The sequence below is a fragment of the Heteronotia binoei genome, chromosome 11 (genome assembly GCF_032191835.1).
Source record: "Heteronotia binoei isolate CCM8104 ecotype False Entrance Well chromosome 11, APGP_CSIRO_Hbin_v1, whole genome shotgun sequence".
NCBI lineage: Eukaryota > Metazoa > Chordata > Lepidosauria > Squamata > Gekkonidae > Heteronotia > Heteronotia binoei.
In genome coordinates, this window is record NC_083233.1 from 36,440,395 (window position 1) to 36,461,838 (window position 21,444).

The 21,444-nt window shown below is 44.8% G+C and overlaps 1 protein-coding gene across 1 annotated transcript in view; it reads left to right on the forward strand.

Moving 5' to 3' along the window:
• The window catches only part of NRK (Nik related kinase), a 121,811-nt gene that overhangs the window by 88,628 nt on the left and 11,739 nt on the right, over positions 1-21,444 (forward strand). The window contains exons 20-28 of the mRNA XM_060249208.1: positions 2,320-2,450; positions 3,758-3,851; positions 8,566-8,745; positions 9,565-9,694; positions 11,124-11,282; positions 13,348-13,491; positions 15,571-15,705; positions 17,220-17,320; positions 17,869-18,018. Coding sequence (XP_060105191.1) covers positions 2,320-2,450; positions 3,758-3,851; positions 8,566-8,745; positions 9,565-9,694; positions 11,124-11,282; positions 13,348-13,491; positions 15,571-15,705; positions 17,220-17,320; positions 17,869-18,018 — 1,224 coding nt within the window. The remainder of the gene's footprint in view (positions 1-2,319; positions 2,451-3,757; positions 3,852-8,565; positions 8,746-9,564; positions 9,695-11,123; positions 11,283-13,347; positions 13,492-15,570; positions 15,706-17,219; positions 17,321-17,868; positions 18,019-21,444) is intronic.

The window sequence follows — 21,444 nt, forward strand, 5'->3', positions numbered from 1 at the left end:
TTTTTGAAATTTGGTGAGGGGACTGAGGAGAGGCACCAGCAGCTATGCTGCAAATTTGGTGCCTCTACCTCAAAAATAGCCCCACCAAAGCCCCAGATACCTTTATCTTGATTCTCTATTATAGCCCATGGGGACCATTGACTAAAATGGTCCATAGGGTATAATGGAGAACTTGCTGCTTGGAGTTCACTCATGGTGTGTGGCTTGCTAAAAGCCGCACCATGAATGAACTCTGAAGCGACAAGTTCAGCTGGAAGGTGTTTAAAGGGAAGGCAATCCTTTTAAACACCACCTATCCAGCAGCCCTGAAAAACTGTGATTTTTTTTGAGGGGGGGGGGAGAGATTTTCAGATAGCTGAATTAGCATCCCATTCTGTAATTGGTTGAGAAAATACCAATAAATACCAGTCTGTCTGCCTAGATCTGTTGAATACTGCCAGTAGCCATGAAGATACAGACTGCCCTTGCCTTCTCTGAGCTCATTCTCCTTCCTTTCCCATGACCCTGCTGCTGCTCCAGTCTTCTGGCTGGGTGAGGAGAAAAAGGGATGAGGGAGAAGAGACAGGAGCAGGAGGTGTGGGAAGGAGAGATAGTGTACCTGCTTCACCTGTAAGGGTTACTTCACAGCTCAGTGGGAGGAGGACAAGGTGAGGAAGAGGATGCACTCAATGAAGGTGACAGCAGTAGCACCTCACCCTTTCAGCAAGTGGGTCCTCCTTTCATCCTCTGCCTCTTCATGCTATGAGGGGAAGCATCTCATGCACTGTCCGTCCTTCCCACTCCAGCCTCTCTCCCTTAGACCTTTCTCTCTTCATTCAGCCAAGCACTTTCAGCTCTCAAGTAATTCAGATAACATCCTGCCACAGCCATTTTGTCTCAAGAAAACAGCAGGGGGACAGAAGCCCCTCCTTCTCCTGCACCACAGTTCTGAGCCGAATCAGGCTCCTTTCAGTTTTTAAAAATGACATTCCCTGCAATTGCTGTGTGGCTGCAGGCCCAGTTTGCAAAAAGAACTTGTTGCCTAGTTTGGCCCTCAGTCACAAGCATCGGTAAACATACTGCTTTTCAAACAGAAGATGTGGGAGGATGTTTCCTTCCATTTGTAATTTACCTCTTCTCTGATGTCACTTTCTCCAGCGGGGCTCTAGTACCAAAAGTGGATCTAGCTAGGGGTGCAGAAGGAAGGTGCTACAGGGAAGTAAACAGTCCATAAAAGGAAGATTCTACCAATATTCCCTCTAAGCTGTGGAGTCCTGTGAGCAAAAATTCTACTTTGTGAGCTCCTGCATACATTAGTTTGCTCTGGGGCCATTTTTTCTGAGCTAAGACAAAAATGTGTGAGCTGGAGGCTAAAAATCTGTGAGCTAGTTCACACTAACTCAGCTTTGAGGGAACACTGGATTCTACACATCTCCAGCACGTTCCTGTTCTGTAAACATCTAATCCCTCACCCCTTTATGTGTGACTGAGTCAGACTCAGTCAGTAAATGGATCTTCCATGTTTTTTTAGTGGTTTTTTTTAAATTTTAAAAGCAGCTGCTGGAGGCAATTTTGGTACTGCAGAAAGACATGGCTACCACTTTCCATTTTCCCAGCCTCAGTCACATCACCCTTCCCCTGGGATTGCTATTTGTCCTAGGGGCGAAAAATCCAAGAAGGTTCCTGTATGCTTTCTCCCATGGGGAAAAATAGCAGCTATGGGGTGGCATGGCAGGGGAGGGACTGAAATCAGGAAAAGACATGGAAGGAGCAAAACTGTGACAGATTTCCCACTCACCTTATGCCACTCTCACATTCCTCTTCTCAGCAGGGCTTCCTTCCGATCTTACACTATCTGCTCCAGTAATGTCAGCATTTTCATACAGCAAACAAAACCCTCTAAAACCAGTTTCTGTTTGCCGCGTGAAAATGCTGACATTACTTGCAGCCCCGGGGCAGATAGTGTGAAATCAGAAGGAAACCCCGCTGAGAAGAGGAATGTGAGAGCAACGTAAGGTGAGTGGGAAATCAGTAGAACTCTCCTGGGCCATGGATTCCAGTCTGAATCAGGGTTCCCCTGCTACTGCTATTTACAATTTGTAAAAATGTTGAGCAATCTTTCTGATCTTTCTGTTCTGCATCTAGTCTGACTCTTGCTGTGCTGTTTCTAGACAAGCACCTGACTCCGAAACCTTAAAGTAGAAAAGCATATTTTTCATTTCTGTCTGGACCGAATTTCACAGTGAATGTCATGGCTTCCTGTCAGCTCAACAGTAAAATGCTAGAGTTAATCTGACGTTCTTACAAGCAAAACAGCAACCAACTCCTCTCTTTTTTTAGAGTCCTCCCTTCTTGGCCAAGGGAAAAGATGGTGCCAACTTGCTCCTGAAATCAGCAGAATATTCATCCTCCAGCGATGAAGTGTGCAGTAGTGATGAAGAGGATGACAGCTGTGACTGTAGTCACATCAGGTTGGCTTCCCCACCCCTTTCCCTTCGAAAAAATATGATATCTGCAGATGAGTTGAAAAACCTAGTATCTAAAAATGAGTTCAGTTTTGCTCAAGGAAGTTGACAGGCTTGTATTTTTCCTGATGATGTATGAGAGAGTCTGTGCTTGAGCAAAATGTCCTGCCAAGAGAGATTTAAGATGCTCTTGCATCGTGTCAGATGCAGGATGCCTTGCTGACTCTTGCGGGCTTCCAATGCTGTTAGTGTAGGACTTCCAATACTTGCAAAAAAGAACTGCAGTGTTGTATGTACAGGGAAGGGTTTTATGGCAGCCCTGCTAATTCTCCAGGCAGCTGTGAAGACACAAAAGGGTCATCAAAAGAGAATCAGCACAATTGCCATGTGACTTTTGGGCTTTGGGTGAACAAAATCAGACTTGGTAAAAACTTTGGTGAGAATATGATTGCATTCAGAGGTCAAGAGAAGTTGTACTTAAATAGTATTTCAGCATGCTTGTGTGCTCGCCTCCTCCCTTCTTGCTGTCATGGACTTTGATTGACAATCTCCCTGTTCAGCCAAAGTTTATTTCATTGTAACATCCTCTTCAAGTTGCAGTTTGTTTGTGCCAGGAGTCTGAACTTAGATTTAACAAGAATCTCATTTATTTAAACTGGACATAGGAAAAAAGTCTAACAATTGCAAGCATAGGCCTTAGAAAATGGGACATGTACCTCGGAGCAATTGCAGTGGAAGGGCAATATCTCTCTGGAGCTAACCTTGTTTGCCTGGCACCACCCAAATGACCATTTTTAGATGGGGAATGCTGATCAAACAGCACTTGAGTTGGAATGTGGAACCTTTTGATTACATGCTCCACATATATACCGTATTGTTTAGAGTCCATTGCCTAATACCAGCACTGCTGATCAACTGTGAGCGGTGGCTGAAGTTCTGGAGATTAACATCCCCAGACACAGCCAGAGGCTGCACTGCCTCTAGAAGGCAGCAGGGAAGGTGGCTGGAGCGATGGGCCAGTTCTGCTTCTGGATAAATGCGGAGGCAATCCTATAAGGGCCCTGGTCACTGCTGATAGCACCGTATGAGTATTACCACTTAAAACTCTGTTACTTTCTTTGCATTGGAAATTAAAAAGTAAAGTATCAGTTGCTTCATATGCTTGAAGCTGTTGGGGATGGGGAAAGGCTGCTAAACATTCTTGTTCCAACTCTATGTAGTGATTTATTTTTAAATTTTGGAATGTGTTTTGTGTATATTTGTCTTTTGGCTTTCCTTGCTTTTTTAATTCACTAATTGCTTTTTGTTACTAGGCAACCACTCAGCAACGGAGTGACCAGTTTCTCAAGGGCAAGAGTTCCAGATGGGATTGAACTGAAGCCCCAGAGCATTGCAACTGAACAGAAGGTAATCCGCAGCTTCAGTGTGAGCGTCTCTTTGCACAGAGCACTCATTTTGCAACTCTTAGCGATGTGAGTTTGACTCGGCGGCTGTGACTTTGCAAACATCTGCATGCATGATGGGTGCTGCGGCACTGCCGTAATCGTTGCATTGTTAGAGTCCCCTCTCCAGCCCTGTCTCATGAGACAAATACGTAGAGATTTTTTAGTAAGTTCATTTGACCCAAGCATCTCCCAACTGGACTCTGCTTGATCCATATTATTTTATATGCTCATATTCCATGATGGTTTTCAGATGCTGCTGTCATTAGCTAGAAAGCAATAACGTCCAAGGCAAGAACTCCTGATAGAAAACAGGAATTGCCAGTATTCTGTATGCTGGTCTGCACTTTTCAATTCTATCTAATTACTCACACTTCGAAACAGACCTGCTAATCTCCATATTAACAACACTTTATCCCTCCTGCTTATAGGAATTAGAGTAATCGGATTAAGGGAGGGAATTTTTAAAGGTTATGAAGCTAGATTAACTGCCTACAAGATGAGCCCTTCAAAAGCCAAAGCAAAGCATCAGGGGTTTGAACTCACACCATGTACATTTTACTTTGACAATGCTATAGCAGCACAGAGAAAGTGCTGCATTTAGGTTTCCTATAAAAAAAATAGTCCCCTGTGCAAGCACCAGTCGTTTTAGACTCTGGGGTGACGTTGCTTTTACAGCGTTTTCATGGCAGACTTTTTACGGGGTGGTTTGCCATTGCCTTCCCCAGTCATCTACACTTTCCCCCCAGCAAGCTGGGTACTCATTTTACCGACCTCGGAAGGATGGAAGGCTGAGTCAACCTGGAGCCGGCTACCTGAACCAGCTTCTGCTGGGATCGAACTCAAGTCGTGAGCAGAGGGCTCCGACTACAGTCCTGCAGCTTTACCACTCAGCGCCACAGGGCTTTTCAGGTTTCCTATAAGCATTTTGTTTCTCCAAATCTTTGAGATACAAACAGTTTGGACAAATGGTTGGTTTCCTTGGCATGCAGCTATTGGAATACATATTATTAGATATACATATTATTGGGGGGGGGGGAAATCCCATTTTGGTTCAGAACAAGTACATTGCATATAGATGCTTACACGGAAGAACCCAAGGGAAATGCAAAATAAAGGGAGACTTCATGGAAATTTCAGTGTGTGTGAGTATCCTGAAAGTCCTTGTCATGCAGTTTCCAATCCTGTGATCTCTAAACTTGCATGTAGGGGTGACTCCAGTGGCCCAATATTGAAAGAAGAATATTCTGCTCTTGCTCAGAGATACTCTTCTCCAGCAAACTTGCAAGTATAAGCAAAATGATCCCCACTAATAAATGCCATGGAAGGGTCAGATTCCAAAAAGTCAATGCTGGCTTCTGAAACAAATTCTGGGTTCTTAAATTAATGACCCCTTTCAAAGGAATTGTTAACCTCCAACCCCCCCCCCCCCCAATTCTATTTTCTGGAAGTCTGTTGTCCCACAGGAATAGCATTTTGAGGAGCATTTGAGGCAGCAGCAGGGGGAAGGTAGGGAAAGTTCATTCTCACATTGGATTTTGCATCTGGACCCAAGCGATGAAGATTATGGGAGAGACTCAGGGGTAGGGATGGGTATGAACCAAACCACAAAGCAAAATTCATCACAAATGCTGCCCTCATCGTGGTTTGCGAACAGAAGTTCATGATGAGTCTACTGTCACAAACTTTCATGAAATTTTAAAGCAGTTTGCAGATTGAGCAGATAGCAGAGTTTTAAAGGGACTCCAAGTCCATTTAACCCCCCAGCTTTCTGTTCTCCACAAAAACAGCTGAGCAGTGAGGTTCTCCCTGCTGCTCAGCTTTCAGGCTATCTGGTTCAGTCCCTTTAAAAATTAAAGGGACTGCAGAAGACAACCAGAAAAGTGGCTCAGCAAAGGGAAGCAGCTTGTTCCCCTACACCTGTTTCAAGCTGTTTTGTGCAGTCCCTCTAAACTTTAAAGGGACTGCAGAAGACAGCTGAGCAGCTGGCAGGTGTGCTCCACCACTCAGCTGTTTTAGACTGTCTTTTGCAGTCCCTTTGAAGTTTAAGCTGCTCCCCTTTGCTCAGCTGCAAAGGGACTCCAGAAAAGCAGCTGATTAAAGGGGAGCAGCTTAAATTTTAAAGGGATTGTGCAAGACCTCCCAGTCACTCAGCTGTTCGGGGGCTTTTTGCAAACCCTGTTTAAAGGGACTGCAGCTTCTTTTAGTAGGATTTGCAAGGCCATGAACCACAAATTGGTTCAGTTTGCAAACAAACCCTCCAAGTTCAGTTCATTGTTTGCCCATGTACCAAACTACATTTTCCCGGTTTGTGCCCATCCCTATTCAGGAGTCAGATCTCTATCCTGTTGTTAAGTGTGGGTTATTCGGGCTTCTTGTGTCATCTTGCTGGGCTGGTAGCTGCAGTACCACGCTGAAACTATGTGTGATGCTGGTGTGGTGATACAGTGCAACAGAAATGCAGTGCAACAGCAGTTTCATTCATCTGCAAGGTGCTACAGTGGCACAGGAAGTAAGGTTTCTGAGGTGGTCACATTCACAATTAGCCACTGCCAAATCTTGATGAAGTTTCAAGGATGTATGACATTACAGTATAGTAGCCCCAATATATATCAGAGTTTCCAGATGCTGAACTTTCTTGCATACTCATCAGGCAGGATTTGAGAGGTTTTCTTTTTCTTTTCTGTTGGGTTGTCCTAATAGAAGTTTCAAAAGGTGGTGCTGAGGGACTTCTTTTCTGTTGGACTTAAGGCATCACCCATGCTGGATTGGGTTACAGTTCCCTTGAAGGAACAAGTTTGTGTTTTGGACCCAGGCTACAGCTGGATATGGAGGAGGAAGTTTTGGCCAGGAGTGGTGGACCTGATGAGGTCAGAAAGTAAGGTATATATCTTGCACAGTTTAAGGCTCAGGTTTCCTCCATAGCATGTAGTGTCTCATGTCCTGTCCAGGCGATCACCGGATATGGCTGTTCCTCAACGTGTGATCTGGCCACAGTGATCCAAGCTCTGGCCACATCCAAGCTAGGTTACTGTAATGCAGGGGTAGAATTACAGTAGGAGCTCCTTTGTATATTAGGCCACACCCCCTCGATGTAGCCAATCCTCCAAGGGTCTTGTAAGCTCTTGGAGGAGTAGCTACATCAGGGAGGTGTGGCCTAATACACAAATGAGCTCCTGCTAGAATTGCACCCCTGCTGTAATGGAGTCTACATGGAGCTGTTTGGGGTTGGGGCAAGTGGTGGAGTAACCCAGGTGGGCAGTGCCACTGCAGTTGGAGAAAACAGGCATATGCCCAGACTGTCAACCCCCGGACAGGAAAGGGGCCAGGAAGGCATGCAGAGCTGCAGACGACCCTGATACCCGGACTTCTTGAGAGCCCATCTCTGCTGCATCTGGAGCAGAAACACCAAAGGCACTCACCTAGGCTGCTGGCAGAGGCCAGGTCTCATCGGAAAGTGGCAGCATCCAGGAGACGGGGTGAATAGGCATCAGAGAGCTGCACTGTAGCACCACAGCCGGTGGCACCAAGGCAAAGCCCTGCTCCAGGAACAAGCCAGTGGCAGCAGCTGAGGAGGTGGCCCCAGCAGCAGGAAGCAGCAGATGGAAGCTGGGAGAAGCTCATCCAATGCACCCTGCAGCCAGGTTGGAACAGTTGAGGGCAGGGTGGGCATGGAAGATGCTCAGGGATAAGTGGCGCCTAGGACTGAGCCATTAGGTTTGCTTCTGTTTTATGGATAGTTTTTATGCTGCCTATGTTTCTAAGGGCTTGTTTTTTAAATCTGTGGTAATTTTAATTGTAATCCATCTCAAAAAGGACTCTGAAGAAGTGGCATAGAAAGATCCTAAATGGATAAATAAAATAATAAAAGGTATTGCAAGATGGTTACATGGGCCAGCTCAGCTAGCTGCACTTTTAGAATACACATAAAACAGCAAGTAGTAAAACCACAAACTGTATTCCCTTTCAACAGAAAACTAACCTGGTGATTTAAACTCTTTGTTTTAATAAGGCTTATAAAAATAGTGGGCTTTAAAATGTATTTTTGCAGTGACACAGAAGGAACTCCTCTGGGAGTCATTGTAAATTCTCAAGGTGATAACCCAGAAGTCCTGGGTTTTTTCAGCCACTGTTCTGACTGCTCTGATAGAAGGAATTCTGATAGTAGAAGGGAGTTTTTGCTTAGTGGAACATCTTAACATTTCCCTCAAAACAGGAAGAAGCAGTCTCTGAGATGGACTTCTTTGGGCTGAAGAGAGACTTATTCATTGCTGGGCTTCTAAAATGCTTTTTCTTTTTTTTAGCCTGCCAGTCACTGCAGTCCAGAGAATGGATTAGGTATCATTTGCGAAATGCTTTGAAGATGAACACTACTGTATAAACACAGCGCATTACCGGGGTCCTTAAATGCAGTTGTCATCCATCAGGAGCCCATTTTCGATGTCATTTTATTTCATGTTTTATTTCATTACATTCTTTTCTGAGGCACTGACATTTCCCCACCATCATCTGATTTTTATTAGCTTGATGTATTACACAAATTTTAACCTCCAATGTTTGCCCCCATTTGTGCGTTACCACAAGGGCTGCAGCAAGTGATTGGCATGGCATGTTCTGGGAAGAGAGTGAGGAACCTAGTTGTATCACAAACTAGCTTTTAAACTTATTTTTGTGTGCAGGATCGTGTTGCAGGAAAACTAAGCAGCTGTAGTACTGATGAAGGGTTCTGGAGCATGAGCAACCAAAATTACCTTCTCCCGGATCTCTTGCAGCAAAGCCAAATTTCAGACTGTTCTGCCAACCAGCTAAAGTTTGCCCAGAACAGTCACGGACTTCAGAACAAGTCTGTTCCTAAGCAGGTAAAGCTTTACTCTGTTTATCAATGCCTTCTGACCCTCTGGATTTTTAAGGAGCAGAAGCCTTATTTTTTTAATCCAGTGGTTCTGCCACATGTCAGCTTAACTATAGAACTATATTTTGCTATACTCTGTACAGCTTAAGATGTGTTGACTATGCTGCTCTTTTCAATACATCATAGAGAAGCAAGTTCCAGTTTTCTGTTATGCTCTACGGTGTCCAGGAAACAGAAACAAGGGGCGGGCTAAGCATACCAAAGGGCAAGGCTGTGTAGACAGGGGGTTGTCTCTGTTCTTACAAGGAGAATGAATGGTATTTTGGAACACAGCTGGTGGCAGGAGGTCATGGCCCCTATCCCAGTGACTGGGCCATGGGGGGCAGATTGAGTTCACTAAATTTACTGGACATCTACCTGGAGAAGGAAATATAGGGTGGGCCATACTTCTACTGCTGCTTCTTGGAGCAGGCTGCTGACAGATCCCATGCTCACAGCTGCTGCTTCCTCTCCCTTATTCTCTTCTTGGTTCTGTGTTGCCACCTTGGCATGTCAGAAAGTAGCCTTTCAGAAGGCTGTATTAGGATCAGTGGCTGCCAGGTTTTAATCTGTTGGTAAGGACAGCCATTGCAATTTGACACAGGAAGCCAAGAGGTAAAAAGCATTAAGTACAAGTTTTAGTGAAGTTGAGGGATAATGGTCATAGCAGGGGTTTTTTAAGAGGTTGTAGAGCTATGTGAGCCATATGCTATGGACATAGAACCATCCCAATAGAAGCAGATAGGGCAAGGGTTCCTTCATTTCTTTTTCCTTTTTTTCATTATAGGTACCAAGCATTGAAAATACCTCCTCAACAAATAGCTCCTCATCTGTTTCATCATTTACTTCATTCATAGACCCTAGGCTTCTACAGATCTCTCCTCCCTCCAGTCCAACGGGATCAAATTGTAGTTCTCGTAAGCATAATTGCTCAAACGTGTTGGATTGCATTCTTTAGAATTATTATTTTAGTTGTCTGTTGGTTTTTAGAAATGAAATGTTGGCCTTAGTTGGCCTCCCACAGTCAAGTTCTGGCAAAGCAGTCCCTGGTTCTTTGTCTAATTAATACAATACATTTGCATTTCTCCTGGGAATGGTATACTGACGTATAAAGTTCTGCTTCCTGGTGCTTATAAAGTTTCTGCCAAAATTATTTCTGGGGTATTGCGTTGTGTAGCTTTTTTAGAGATGCTTCTACACTGCTGTCACAGAAGTGATGTGCAGTTTTAATTTATGTAAATTTTATTTAAACTAGTCCCGTGGAAAGTTCTTTCAGGGGTTATCACAGTAAAACACTCATTGAAACGGAAGTGTGTGTACACTCTCCATATTTCATACTATGATACAAACTTAACCTGTTTCTCCTTACACCTAAATCCAATAAAATAAACTTCCAGAAGCGGTGGAAGATGCTTAGGCTCTGATTTTGGAATGACTCTAAGTGCTAGATCTAATGGGATCTAAAAATAAAATTCAGTTGAACATTAGGAGAAATTTCCTAACAGTGAGAGCACTTTGACAATGAACCAGTTGCTTGGGAGGGGCCATCTCTCATTGGAGGTCCTAAGGCAAAGACCAGACCCATCATTGTGGTGAGAGATGTCATCTTTGGATTCTTGGGGTGGGGTTTGGACTTAATGGCCTAATGGGTCCATTCCGGCTGTGGAACTCTTATCATACAAAGTTCTATAACAGTGGAGCAGCCTCTTCTGTACTTGTCCTTGCTGCTGAGTGCAGAGATGGCAGTCAAGAGGCTTCGACCACTTTCTTACACCCTCTCTCTCTTTTTCTGTACCATTGATGCTACCTTTACCTCTGTATACTCCATTGTGAATGCACCCACTACTCTCTGCGCAGCCATGACTTTTTTTGCACTTCTGTTGTTCCTTTTTCAGCAATTCACACTGGTTAAAGAATCTCAGGTGCTGAGAATGATGTAGCAACAGAAAAAGTCACCAATCCAGTTGTTTTTGTTACTATACTGGCAGCGGTAGGGAGAGGAGGAACAGTGCAGATATAGTGATGCAGGCATTCTTACACTGCCACTTTTGATAGGGGAGGGGTTGTGGTCCAGTGGTAGATCATCTGCTTTGTGTACAGAAAGTTCCAAGTTCAGTTCTCAGCATCTGACTCCAGCTAACACAGGATCAAGTAGAGGTGGTGTGAAAACTCTTGAGATGCCAGAAAGCCACTGCCAGTCGGGGTAGACAGTGTTGTCCTTTACAGACCAGTAGTCTGACTCAGGATAAGGCAGCACTGCGTGTGTGTATTTTATGGATTGCCTCATGGTCCTGCTGCAGGGTAAACCAAGCAATTGTTTCATAATCTTTCTGCCTTTTCTCCCAGATTCCAGTGCCAAACCAGAACCTACCAGTAGGCAAAATGCAAGGAAAGGTTCTGTTGTCAATGTGAATCCGACCAATATCCGACCGCAGAGTGACAGCCCAGAAATCCGCAAATACAAAAAGAAGTTCAATTCAGAGATCTTGTGTTCTGCATTGTGGGGTAAGTCAGCTGAGGGGGGTGGGGGGGAATAGATGGTCATGGAGCTTTAGCAAGCTATGGTGTCCTTGCAGTCACCCAGTACAGTACTAATTAGACGTTTGTATAATATTTTCTGTTTTCAGAGCATGTCAGGTACATTCGAAGAAGAAGAATTGCAGATTTATACCCTGCCTTTCTCTCTGAATCAGAGACTCAAAGCGGCTTACAATCTCCTATGTCTTCTCTCCCCACAACAGACACCCTGTGGGTGGGTGGGGCTGAGAGGGCTCTCACAGCAGCTACCCTTTAAAGGACAACTTCTGCCAGAGCTATGGCTGACCCACGCCATTCCAGCAGCTGCAGGTGGAGGAGTGGGGAATCAAACCTGGTTCTCCCAGATAAGAGTCCGCGCACTTAACCACGACACCAAACTGGCTCTCTTATCATACCTCTCTTATCATACTGTGCCTTTAGCACAGTTATGCTTGTACTGGCCCTGTAAGGTAGGTCAGTATGATTATCCTTATCTTGTAGATGGAGAAATGAGGCTGAGAGGCAGTAGCCTTCTTAATGTCACTTTGTGAGCTTACGGCCTGATGTCCACATTACATTTAACATGTGGTCACCATGAGGAGCTTGCAGCCATAAGCCAGCTGTGAATTCCCAGTCAAAACCTAATTCTAAAACACTGCAGGAGCCCGATACGGATCAGGAGCATGACACAAGAGGAGGAGGGGCTCCAGCCTTATGCTGCAGTCATGATCTGAGTTGGGCCCCTCTGGCACTTTAGAATTAAGTTCTGGTGGGGAATTCACAGTTGGAGTTATGGCTGCAAGTCCCCATGGTGAGCACGTCTGAAACATAATATGTAGTTTTGGGCTGAGGTGGGAGTTAAACCCGTGACCTTGGCTGACAGCTCATTCTCTCAGCTCAGGAAAGGTCCTTGGCTTATCCAAATCTTGTAATGTCCCAGCTGAGTCCCTAGCAATGATCAACAGAGCTAGGATTCTTAAGCAGGAAAGCAGCATACCAAAATAGTGGACTGTGCTGCTTGTCGTGTAAGAATCCGTCCTCATTATTGATGCCTTTAGTTCCCCATCAGCTTTAATTTTCCATCTTCCTGACAACGAGGCAGCAAGGCGATGAACCCTACAGAGCTGATACAATATTTTACCCACACCCTCCTGCCTTGGTTGGAGTCTTAAATGAGAAGCAAAATAAATGAATGAAATGCGAGGAAGAAATTATCCCAGGAAATGTAGATTTACAGTTTACAGCTCTCTGAGTTTCATTTGATGTATGTTTGGAGGAGGCCAAGATTTTAAATTAAGAACAGAACAGCATAGCAAAGCTTGTAATGATATGTGTGCTGAGGTGGAGAACGCTATGTTCTTACCGGGCCATTGCTAGTACTTCACTGTATTTCTTTTTCATGCCGTGTGATACTTTCTGCCATCTCATTATTTCCACCAGAACACTCCGATAAGAAGCCTTATCAAACATGGCAACCAAATGGAAGCCTTGCCTGCTGGATGTCAGTTCAAATCTGCAACCCATTGGCGCTTCCGTGGGCTCAAAAACAATCCTATTGCAAAGAGATTTATTATTGAGAATTCAGAAAACAACTTAGAGAGGGATGTGAGTAACTCACATGCCCTTCCCAAGAGATTTTACTAAGCAGTGGATGTTTGGGTTATGCTTCCCTCGAAATTCCTTAGGTGTTTCTTTTCAACAGAAGGAGCTTCCATATTCACTCAAAATTTTGCCTGGGGGAGAATTTAGTGGCAAATGTAGCCACAGATCAGCTTTGCCCAGAGGGTGAAGATTTATTTACTGCCCTCAGACTCTCAACAGAGCTTTGGCTAGTGACAGAATCCCAAACCGTGCACAACTCAATCTGCAGTGATTTTCCTCCCCTGTGGGTTCCACATAGGGATATAAATTGCAGTGGAATAACTGCGTTAGTCTGTTGCAGGAGAACCAAGGCAGAGTCTTGTAGTGGCATAAAGGCTACCAGAAGTGGTTAAGCATGAACCTTCATGAGCTAGAGATGCATGAAGCGAGTTATTCTCTTTCACCTTAACAGGGGTAAATCTGCTTGTGGGGACCGAGAACGGGCTGTGGCTTCTGGACCGCAGCGGACAAGGAAGAGTTTACTCACTGATAACCAGGAGGCGGTTTCAGCAGATGGATGTGCTTGAAGGACTCAATGTGCTAATTACCATCTCAGGTTTGTTCAGTGTCTAAAAGTATCTGACCTAATGTGGGAAAAGAAGCAATTACAAAGGAAATTAGACTGTAAATTAGGTTGTAAAAAAACTTGTCAGCTCTTTTGGGTGCTTACATCCTCGTTTCCTGAGGCAGATGTGATGCAGGGTGTTCCGTTGCCTGCTTAGCATGCAAAGTGGTTTGTGAGATTTATAGAGTACCCCAGATCCTTAAAACTTGCTGAAAATCAGTTTTCAGTGCTTAACATTGTTAAGCTTGTTTGCTTGTTTAAAGAGGGTCTTGTCTAGACTCTGACAAACTGCTGCTGGCAACAGAGGGGCCATTTGATTTCTTTTTAAGCATAGAGCAGACATATATATGCCCTGGCCTGGCTGACCCAGGTTAGGCTGATCTTGGCAGATCTCAGAAACTAAGCAGGATCTACCCTGGTTAGTACTCAGATGGGAGATCACCAAGGAAGTCAGAGGTTGCTAAGCAGAGGCAAGCAATGGCAAACCACCTCTGAATGTCTCTTGCCTTGAAAATCCTTCAGTCTCACCTTAAGTGGGTTGTGATTTGATGGCCCCTTCCACCTCCAGATGTATATATGTGATATAATCCTGAAATTATGAATGGACCTGTTAGAATGTCACAGTTGTTTTGAGGGGAAGAGAAAGTGGAAAAGATGCCATTGTAGTTGAATCCTGTACGGGATGCAAAATCTGTGCTGTGATACCTTTGACTGAAACATCTGTGGCACCCCATAGGCACAGCACCAGAGCCAACTAGAAGTGATTCAGGTCAAACCAGAAGGGAATTAGCCTGATCAAGAAGGAATTCAGCTTTGCAGTACACAAGTTTCCTGATAGTGGGAGGAGACACCAGAGGAACCTCTAGGTAGCCAGGAGCTGACAAGAGAGCTAAAAATAACTCCTTGCTGCTGGGAGGAAGGAAAAATCTACAAGTTCTTGTCTCCATTCCCACTGCCTTAAAAGATCAAGGGCGCAAATGACCAACGATGAAGTGAAAATGCACTCCACATTAGAAGGAAGACTGGGGCATTCACTCAGTAGGCTTACAAACCAGGACCAAGACTATGCCTTTTGAGGCCATCTATTGACCCTGGTAGGGACACAAATGATTGTTTAAAAAAACAAACAAACTGTATATGGGTTTTCAAGTTCATCAAGCAGTATAGAATGGCAGCAATCCATTCAAGTCAGTGATTACGCATAAGATCTGGGGCACTCCCCTGGAGGGGTATGTCCCTTCACATAGCTACAGAGGTGGCAGTTCTTTTACTGAGCACATGCGTGTGCATGCATGCATGCATGCACCTGTTTATGGGGTGGGTTACAACAACAAAAATATGGAAAGACCTAGAGGCACATTTTCAAAATGGACCATTCTAAACCGATTTTCAAATCATACAAAATCAAAATCTTATTTGTTGTGAAGGGAGACGTGATGTTTTTTTTAAAGGATGTGGGGTCTTATCTATAGGGTGCTGAATTAAAAGCTGCTACCTAAAAAATACTCCCTTTGATATGTCAGCCTGAATAATAGTGCTGTTCATTGCACTTAGGAAGTTTTCTTCATAGAATTTGACTGCAGCCTCGCTGGACTTGGAGCATTTCTGAGTGCAAACACAAAGTGGTTTATGTTGGCTCCTGCATGCACATAAACAAGCTGTCAGGTCTTCACCACAGATTTGCGTAAATGCTTAGCAAGAGTCTCTGAGGGTTCAAGAGCAGTTGCCAGCCCAGCAGCAGAGTATGGGCTTTGCTTGTAGGAAGTTCAAGGTTCAGTCTCTGACATCTCCAGAGGAAATTACCTGAGGTAGCAGGAGTGGGAAGACCTCTGCTATTGTCGGAGTAGCCAGTAATGGATTAGACAAGTCAGTGGCTGGAATCTGTTCCAACTTCATGTGGCCCTCGTGCCACATGACATCTGAGGTACAAAACAAGCTCCAGTTTTCTTCCCACTTTTTTCCACATCAAGGGATGCAGCAACAAGGCGTGAGAGTACAGCCTGCTATCCTCAGTTGAGTACAGAAATAAGTAAGTTAGTCATTTTCTGCTTCTGTTCCAACAAATCTTAGGCAAAAAGAACAAGCTACGGGTGTATTATTTATCTTGGTTGAGGAATAAGATTTTGCGAAATGATCCTGAGGTGGAGAAGCGGCAAGGCTGGGTGCCAGTGGGTGATCTGGAAGGCTGCGTCCACTACAAAGTTGGTGAGTCTTTCTCTTACTCCTGAAGCACCACAGAAGGCCCATTTGTGATGTCAGAATGTGGTCTGAGAGAATGTCATACTGGTCTGGGGCCATATCCTGATCCAGACCTAGAGTGGGGATGACTGCCCTTGATTTTTGTTGCTGAATAGAAGCTGGGCAGAAGATAATGCTCTGTCAACCAAGCGAAGGTTAAAGGTCAGGTCTCTGGTATCTTTAATGTGGCTGAGCTTATCTGTGTGTCATTTCTGTTCCACTCGTTCTTCAAGGAGCTCAGGATAACATACATAATATTTCTGTCCTCCTCTTTATACTCACAAAAATCCTATGAGGTTGGTTCCTGTTCACCCGGAAAGCTTTATCAATGCGGATTTCAACCCTGAGTCTCTCCATTCTTAGTTTGTCACTCAGACCACTAGACTGCATTGGCTTCATACAGCCTGCTAGTCACAGGAGTGGATGCTGCACATCTCTTGTTCTCTTCTGTTCTGTAAAGACATAAGTACTCACCATCCTAAAGAGCCTCAGATCACAAGGTTCCTCATTCAAACCTGAGAATCCCTGATGAAAAATTGCTCTGAATTGCCCATGTGGAAAAGTTGTCATACATTTGTTCCATCATGAGCACTGCTTGCCACTCTAATACACTTCAAACCTGATGGGGAAAATGGGTTAAAGAACCAATTCTGGGCTAAATGTTGATTGTGTTACAAGTTGAGGTAGTTGCAGTCTCATCCTGTGATGTCATTATTGTTTTCTTACTAGTCCCATTCATAAGACCTGCTCAATGTTACCCAGGTTACCCATTCTCCTTTAAAGGTTTTACTGATCCCTGATGTGGCTACCGCAAGCAATGCAGATGGCCCTGTTGAGTACGGAGTGATGTACGAGAGAAGGCACTCTCTAAGGGTTTATTTACACAATTCATGTTTCAAGTGTTAGCTCTGAAATATGATAACTGCGATATGAACATGATATTCTACAGTGTTTCAGCTCTATGCATATACTGGTACTGATCATCTTGTATTTGGTGACATAATGGACCTCTATCTGAAGAAAGCCCTGCCATTATTTGCATTTGAATTATCACTATTATTGTTCAGTCTTAACATACTTACATGGCCAGTTTACTAGGTGATGACTGTCTTGTTCAACCTCTAAATTTGCTTCCCAATCTATTAAAAACAAAATGAGACCAAGGAATTCTATCCCACAATAAATTAGAGAGATATTTGTATCAGCCTTTTGCGACCAAAGCTATAAAAAGTCTTACAATACATTATAGGCTAAACAACATTTATTGTGTCAAAAGCTTCTTCCACAACACAGCTAATATATATTCAAGGAACCCAAAAAGTCTTTGGTTTTTACTTCAGGATACTGATTAAGTGAGTAGGCTGTTTTGCTCCCGAACCATGCTGTAGAATGCAATACATTCAGCTGTGTACTTTTGATTCCTGTATTTTAGGTCATGTTTACTTTCTATAACTAGCTTTTAAAAAACAAATATTTTCCAGTGAAATACGAGAGGATCAAATTTCTTGTGATTGCTGTAAAGAATTCAGTTGAGGTCTATGCCTGGGCTCCCAAACCATACCATAAATTTATGGCCTTTAAGGTGAGTTAATATAAGATATTCATATTTTATTGATTAATTTCTCTAATTTCTTTTAGAATTCTGTGCACCTTGTTGCAACTGCTGGTGATCTGCAGGGAAATATGGCAAAGAGATACATGAAAATCTGGTTTAATTGTCGTCCTCTCTTCCCAGCCTGTCCTGGGAACTGTAGTTCTGAGAATGCTCTGTTAGAGTTCTCAAAAGGTTATTAAACAACAGTTCCTAAGATATTTTTGGAGAAGCCCTGACAGTTCAAATGGTGTAAATGCCCTTGAAGTCTATAAAGCACATTTGCCCAAATTTGTCATGTTATTCAGATGCATGGGATTGAATTGAAAACCTGGTCTCCCATGGGAACTGGGTGAACACATTGACGAACAGTGAAGCAGTTGTTTGAACTGTACAACTTGGGATATATGCACTTACACCCAGCTTAATTATTACATCTGTTATATCTAAAAAAAAAAAAGGACAATACTAATCAGCCATCTTTTCAATTATGAATAAATAACCAAAAAGTCTGGGATGTGTGATTTTTCTCTTTGCAGTCATTCACATCACTTCATCAAAAGCCCCTGTTGGTCGACTTGACAGTAGAGAATGGGCAGAGGTTAAAAGTCATCTATGGCTCACCAATTGGATTTCATGCTATTGATGTGGACTCTGGTTCAGTGTATGACCTGTATCTGCCAACACATGTAAGATCCCGCATTCTACTACAGGATGTCTTTTTTAAAAACATGACATTTTCGATGAGCTTTTCAACCTGTGCCATTTTATAAGGAATCATAGAGTCTAAGCTAGATGACAGGTGTGCTGCTGAAGTTGGAACTAAACATTTTAAGGTCAGCTCATCTTTTAAAACCCTGACAGCTGCTTTTTTTTTTAGTAAAGCAACATTGAGGGGAAATGATCACTGTGGAGATGTGGGCAAGAGGAGGTATGCTTAACTCTTCCCATACCTGCCAATCACTTCCAGGTGCTTCCTCCTCTGCCCCAATAAATTCCTTACAAAAATGGATCTGGAGCCCCAGCAGGGGAAAAAACTGCTGTCTGTTTTAAAACAATGAATTAGTTGCATAGCATGGAATTCTGGCCTATGTCAATCTTGCAAGAGTTCCATGTTTCTGTTGATTTCATTAGCTTTCTCCAAGTGAAATCCTGGTATAGAGATTCATTAGTGGCTAATGTTTGGGATGAATACGCATTTTTTAAAACAAAGAAATGCATTGTTTTTAGTTGTGTGAGTTGTTTGTGTTTTTGTGTGATATTTCCCCAGCCCAGCAGATTGTTAGTGTATTGTATTTATTAAATAGAGCAGTTAGTTGTGGGGAATGAAGGAGACCAAGCCTCTGAACTCAGACACTCTCAAGCCTTCGAATGTGTCTTGGCCAGTGCTGGATTGAACCCTATGGAGGCCCCTAGGCAGTCAAAATTTCAGGGGCCCCCTTGCAAATTATCTCAGAGTTGGAGTGCCCACCCCACTGCAGCCTGCAGGCACCTTCTCAAAAGCCCCTTTGACAAAGCTGCGGAGGAGAGGCAGAGAGAGGCAAACTTGGTGACAACGCCACCAGCAGCTGCACCAGGCAAGCTGGGCAAAGAGCGGCTCAGTTGCTGGCTGTGCGTGCAGGCTAGGAGGGCTGCAAGCAAGGGAAAAACCAGGGGGGGAGCATCCCGGGGGCCCTATTGGTGTGAGGGCCCGTAGGCCAGTGCCTACTTGGCCTAATTGTTAATCCAGCCCTGGTCTTGGCTCTTCCTCTGTAACTGTTGCTGAACGCTTTTCCATCCCATGCTTCCAGGTTGACCCATCAAGCATATTTCCATTAGATTTAATAGATTTGTTTAAGGAGGTTAGCAAAGCTTCTGTGTGAAATCCTTTCTGGCTCGCCCGTGGAGCCAGATGGATCCGGAACAGTTCCAAATGGCTCTGCAGGATCCTTGGCCCTCTGGCAATTCCCTCGACGACCTGGTTGAGACCTGGCATAGCCGGCTCTCCAGGGCTGTTGATGAGATCGCACCTCGACACCCTCTGCAACCTCGGACTAGGCTGGCGCCGTGGTATACCCCAGAATTACGCCAGCTGAAACAAGGTCTCAGACGGCTAGAGAGGCAATGGCGGCGTACTCGTGATGAAGCAACTAGAGCATCTTATAGGGAGTTTATGAGGTCCTATGAGATGGCAGTCAAGGCCACAAAGAAACTGTACTTTGCGGCTAAGATTGCGTCTGCAAATTCGCGCCCGGCACAATTGTTTAGGACAATTCGGAACCTCACTACATTGCCACAAGGTAAACCAAATGTTAAGAAATTAGAGATAGGCTGTGAGGTTTTTGCGAAATTTTTTGCAGACAAAGTCCAGTCGCTCTGCCGCGACTGCCCTGCCATATTGGATACAGTATGTGAACTTGAGGCTCCATGCCTGTCTTCTGGTTTGACCCTGGATCGTTTCGACCCGCTTGGCCTAGAGGAAGTTGACAGAATTCTCTCTACTGCACGCCCAACAACGTGATCTGTACCCGTGCCCCTCCTGGCTAATTAAAGCTTGCCAGGAGAGCTGAGATGTCCTATACAGGACATCATAAATAGATCTCTTTCAGAGGGTCTTTTTCCAACCCCTCTGAAAGAGGCAGTGGTCCTCCCCCTCCTGAAAAAGGCTACATCAGACCCGGCCAAATTGGCTCATTACCGGCTGGTCTCAAACTTGCCCTTTTGGGGCAAAGCCATAGAGAGGGCTGTGGCGTTGCAGCTACAGAGTTTTCTGGATGACGCTTCCACCTTGGATCCATTCCAGTCTGGCTTCCGCCCGGGCCATGGGACAGTGTTGGTCGCCCTCATGGATGATCTCCGGCGACATCTGGATTGAGGCGGTGTGGCAGTATTGCTGTTGTTAGACCTATCGGCTGCGTTCGATATGGTCGATCGCCGGCTGCTGACCCGCCGCCTCGCCGACGCAGGGATTCAGGGGCTAGCCTTGCAGTGGCTTTCCTCTTTCCTGGAGGGTCGGGGACAAAGGGTGGCGATTGGGGGAGAGCTGTCCCGGAGACACCTACTTAATTGTGGGGTGCCTCGGGGCAGTTCTCTCTCCAATGTTATTTAACATCTACATGCACCCCCTTGCCCAGATTGTCCAGAGATATGGGCTGGGTTGTCACCAGTATGCAGATGACACCCAGCTCTATCTATTGATGGGCGGCCGAACTGGCGATGTCCCTGCAAATTTGGACCAGGCGTTGCAAGCTGTGGCAGATTGGATTAAGTCGAGTGGGCTGAAATTGAATCCAGCGAAGACAGAGGTCCTTTGCCTAGGTCGTGGTGGTCCGGAGGGAGGGATCTCCCTTCCAGCTTTTGACGGTGCGCCACTAGTACCAGTGCGCAGGGTCAGGAGCTTGGGAGTACTACTGGAGTCTTCCTTGACAATGGAGGTCCAGATAGCAGCCACTGCCAAATCCGCCTTTTTTCATCTTAGGTGGGCGAGGCAGTTGGCTCCCTTCCTGGAACGCGGTGACCTAGCAACAGTGATCCATGCAACGGTCACCTCGAGGTTAGACTACTGTAATGCCCTCTACATGGGGCTGCTCCTGTGCCGAACTCGGAAACTGCAGCTAGTGCAGAATGCAGCGGCCAGACTGTTAATGGGCCTACCTCAGTGGGAACATGTGCGGCCTAGGCTGCGGGAACTGCACTGGCTGCCAATTGTATACCGAGTTCGTTACAAGGTGCTGGTTATTACCTTTAAAGCCCTATATGGCCGAGGACCTGCCTACCTTAGGGACCGCCTCTCTCTATATGTTCCCCAGAGAGCACTGCGATCTAGTTCACAAAATCTTCTGGAAGTACCTGGGCCAAAGGAGGCCAAATTAAAAACAACTAGAGAACAGGCCTTCTCTATAAAGGCTCCCCAATGGTGGAACCAGCTGCCGGAAGAGGTGCGGGCCCTATGAGATCTTAATCAATTCCGTAGGGCGTGCAAAACCGCCCTCTTCCAACTAGCCTTCTGAGATGGAACCTGGCATAAGCATCACGCCATCTTTAACACAACTGAGATAGTAGCACCACTAAATTATATTGTTTTAGACTGTTTTTAGATTATTTAATGTTTAATTGTGAATTGTATTTAATTGTAT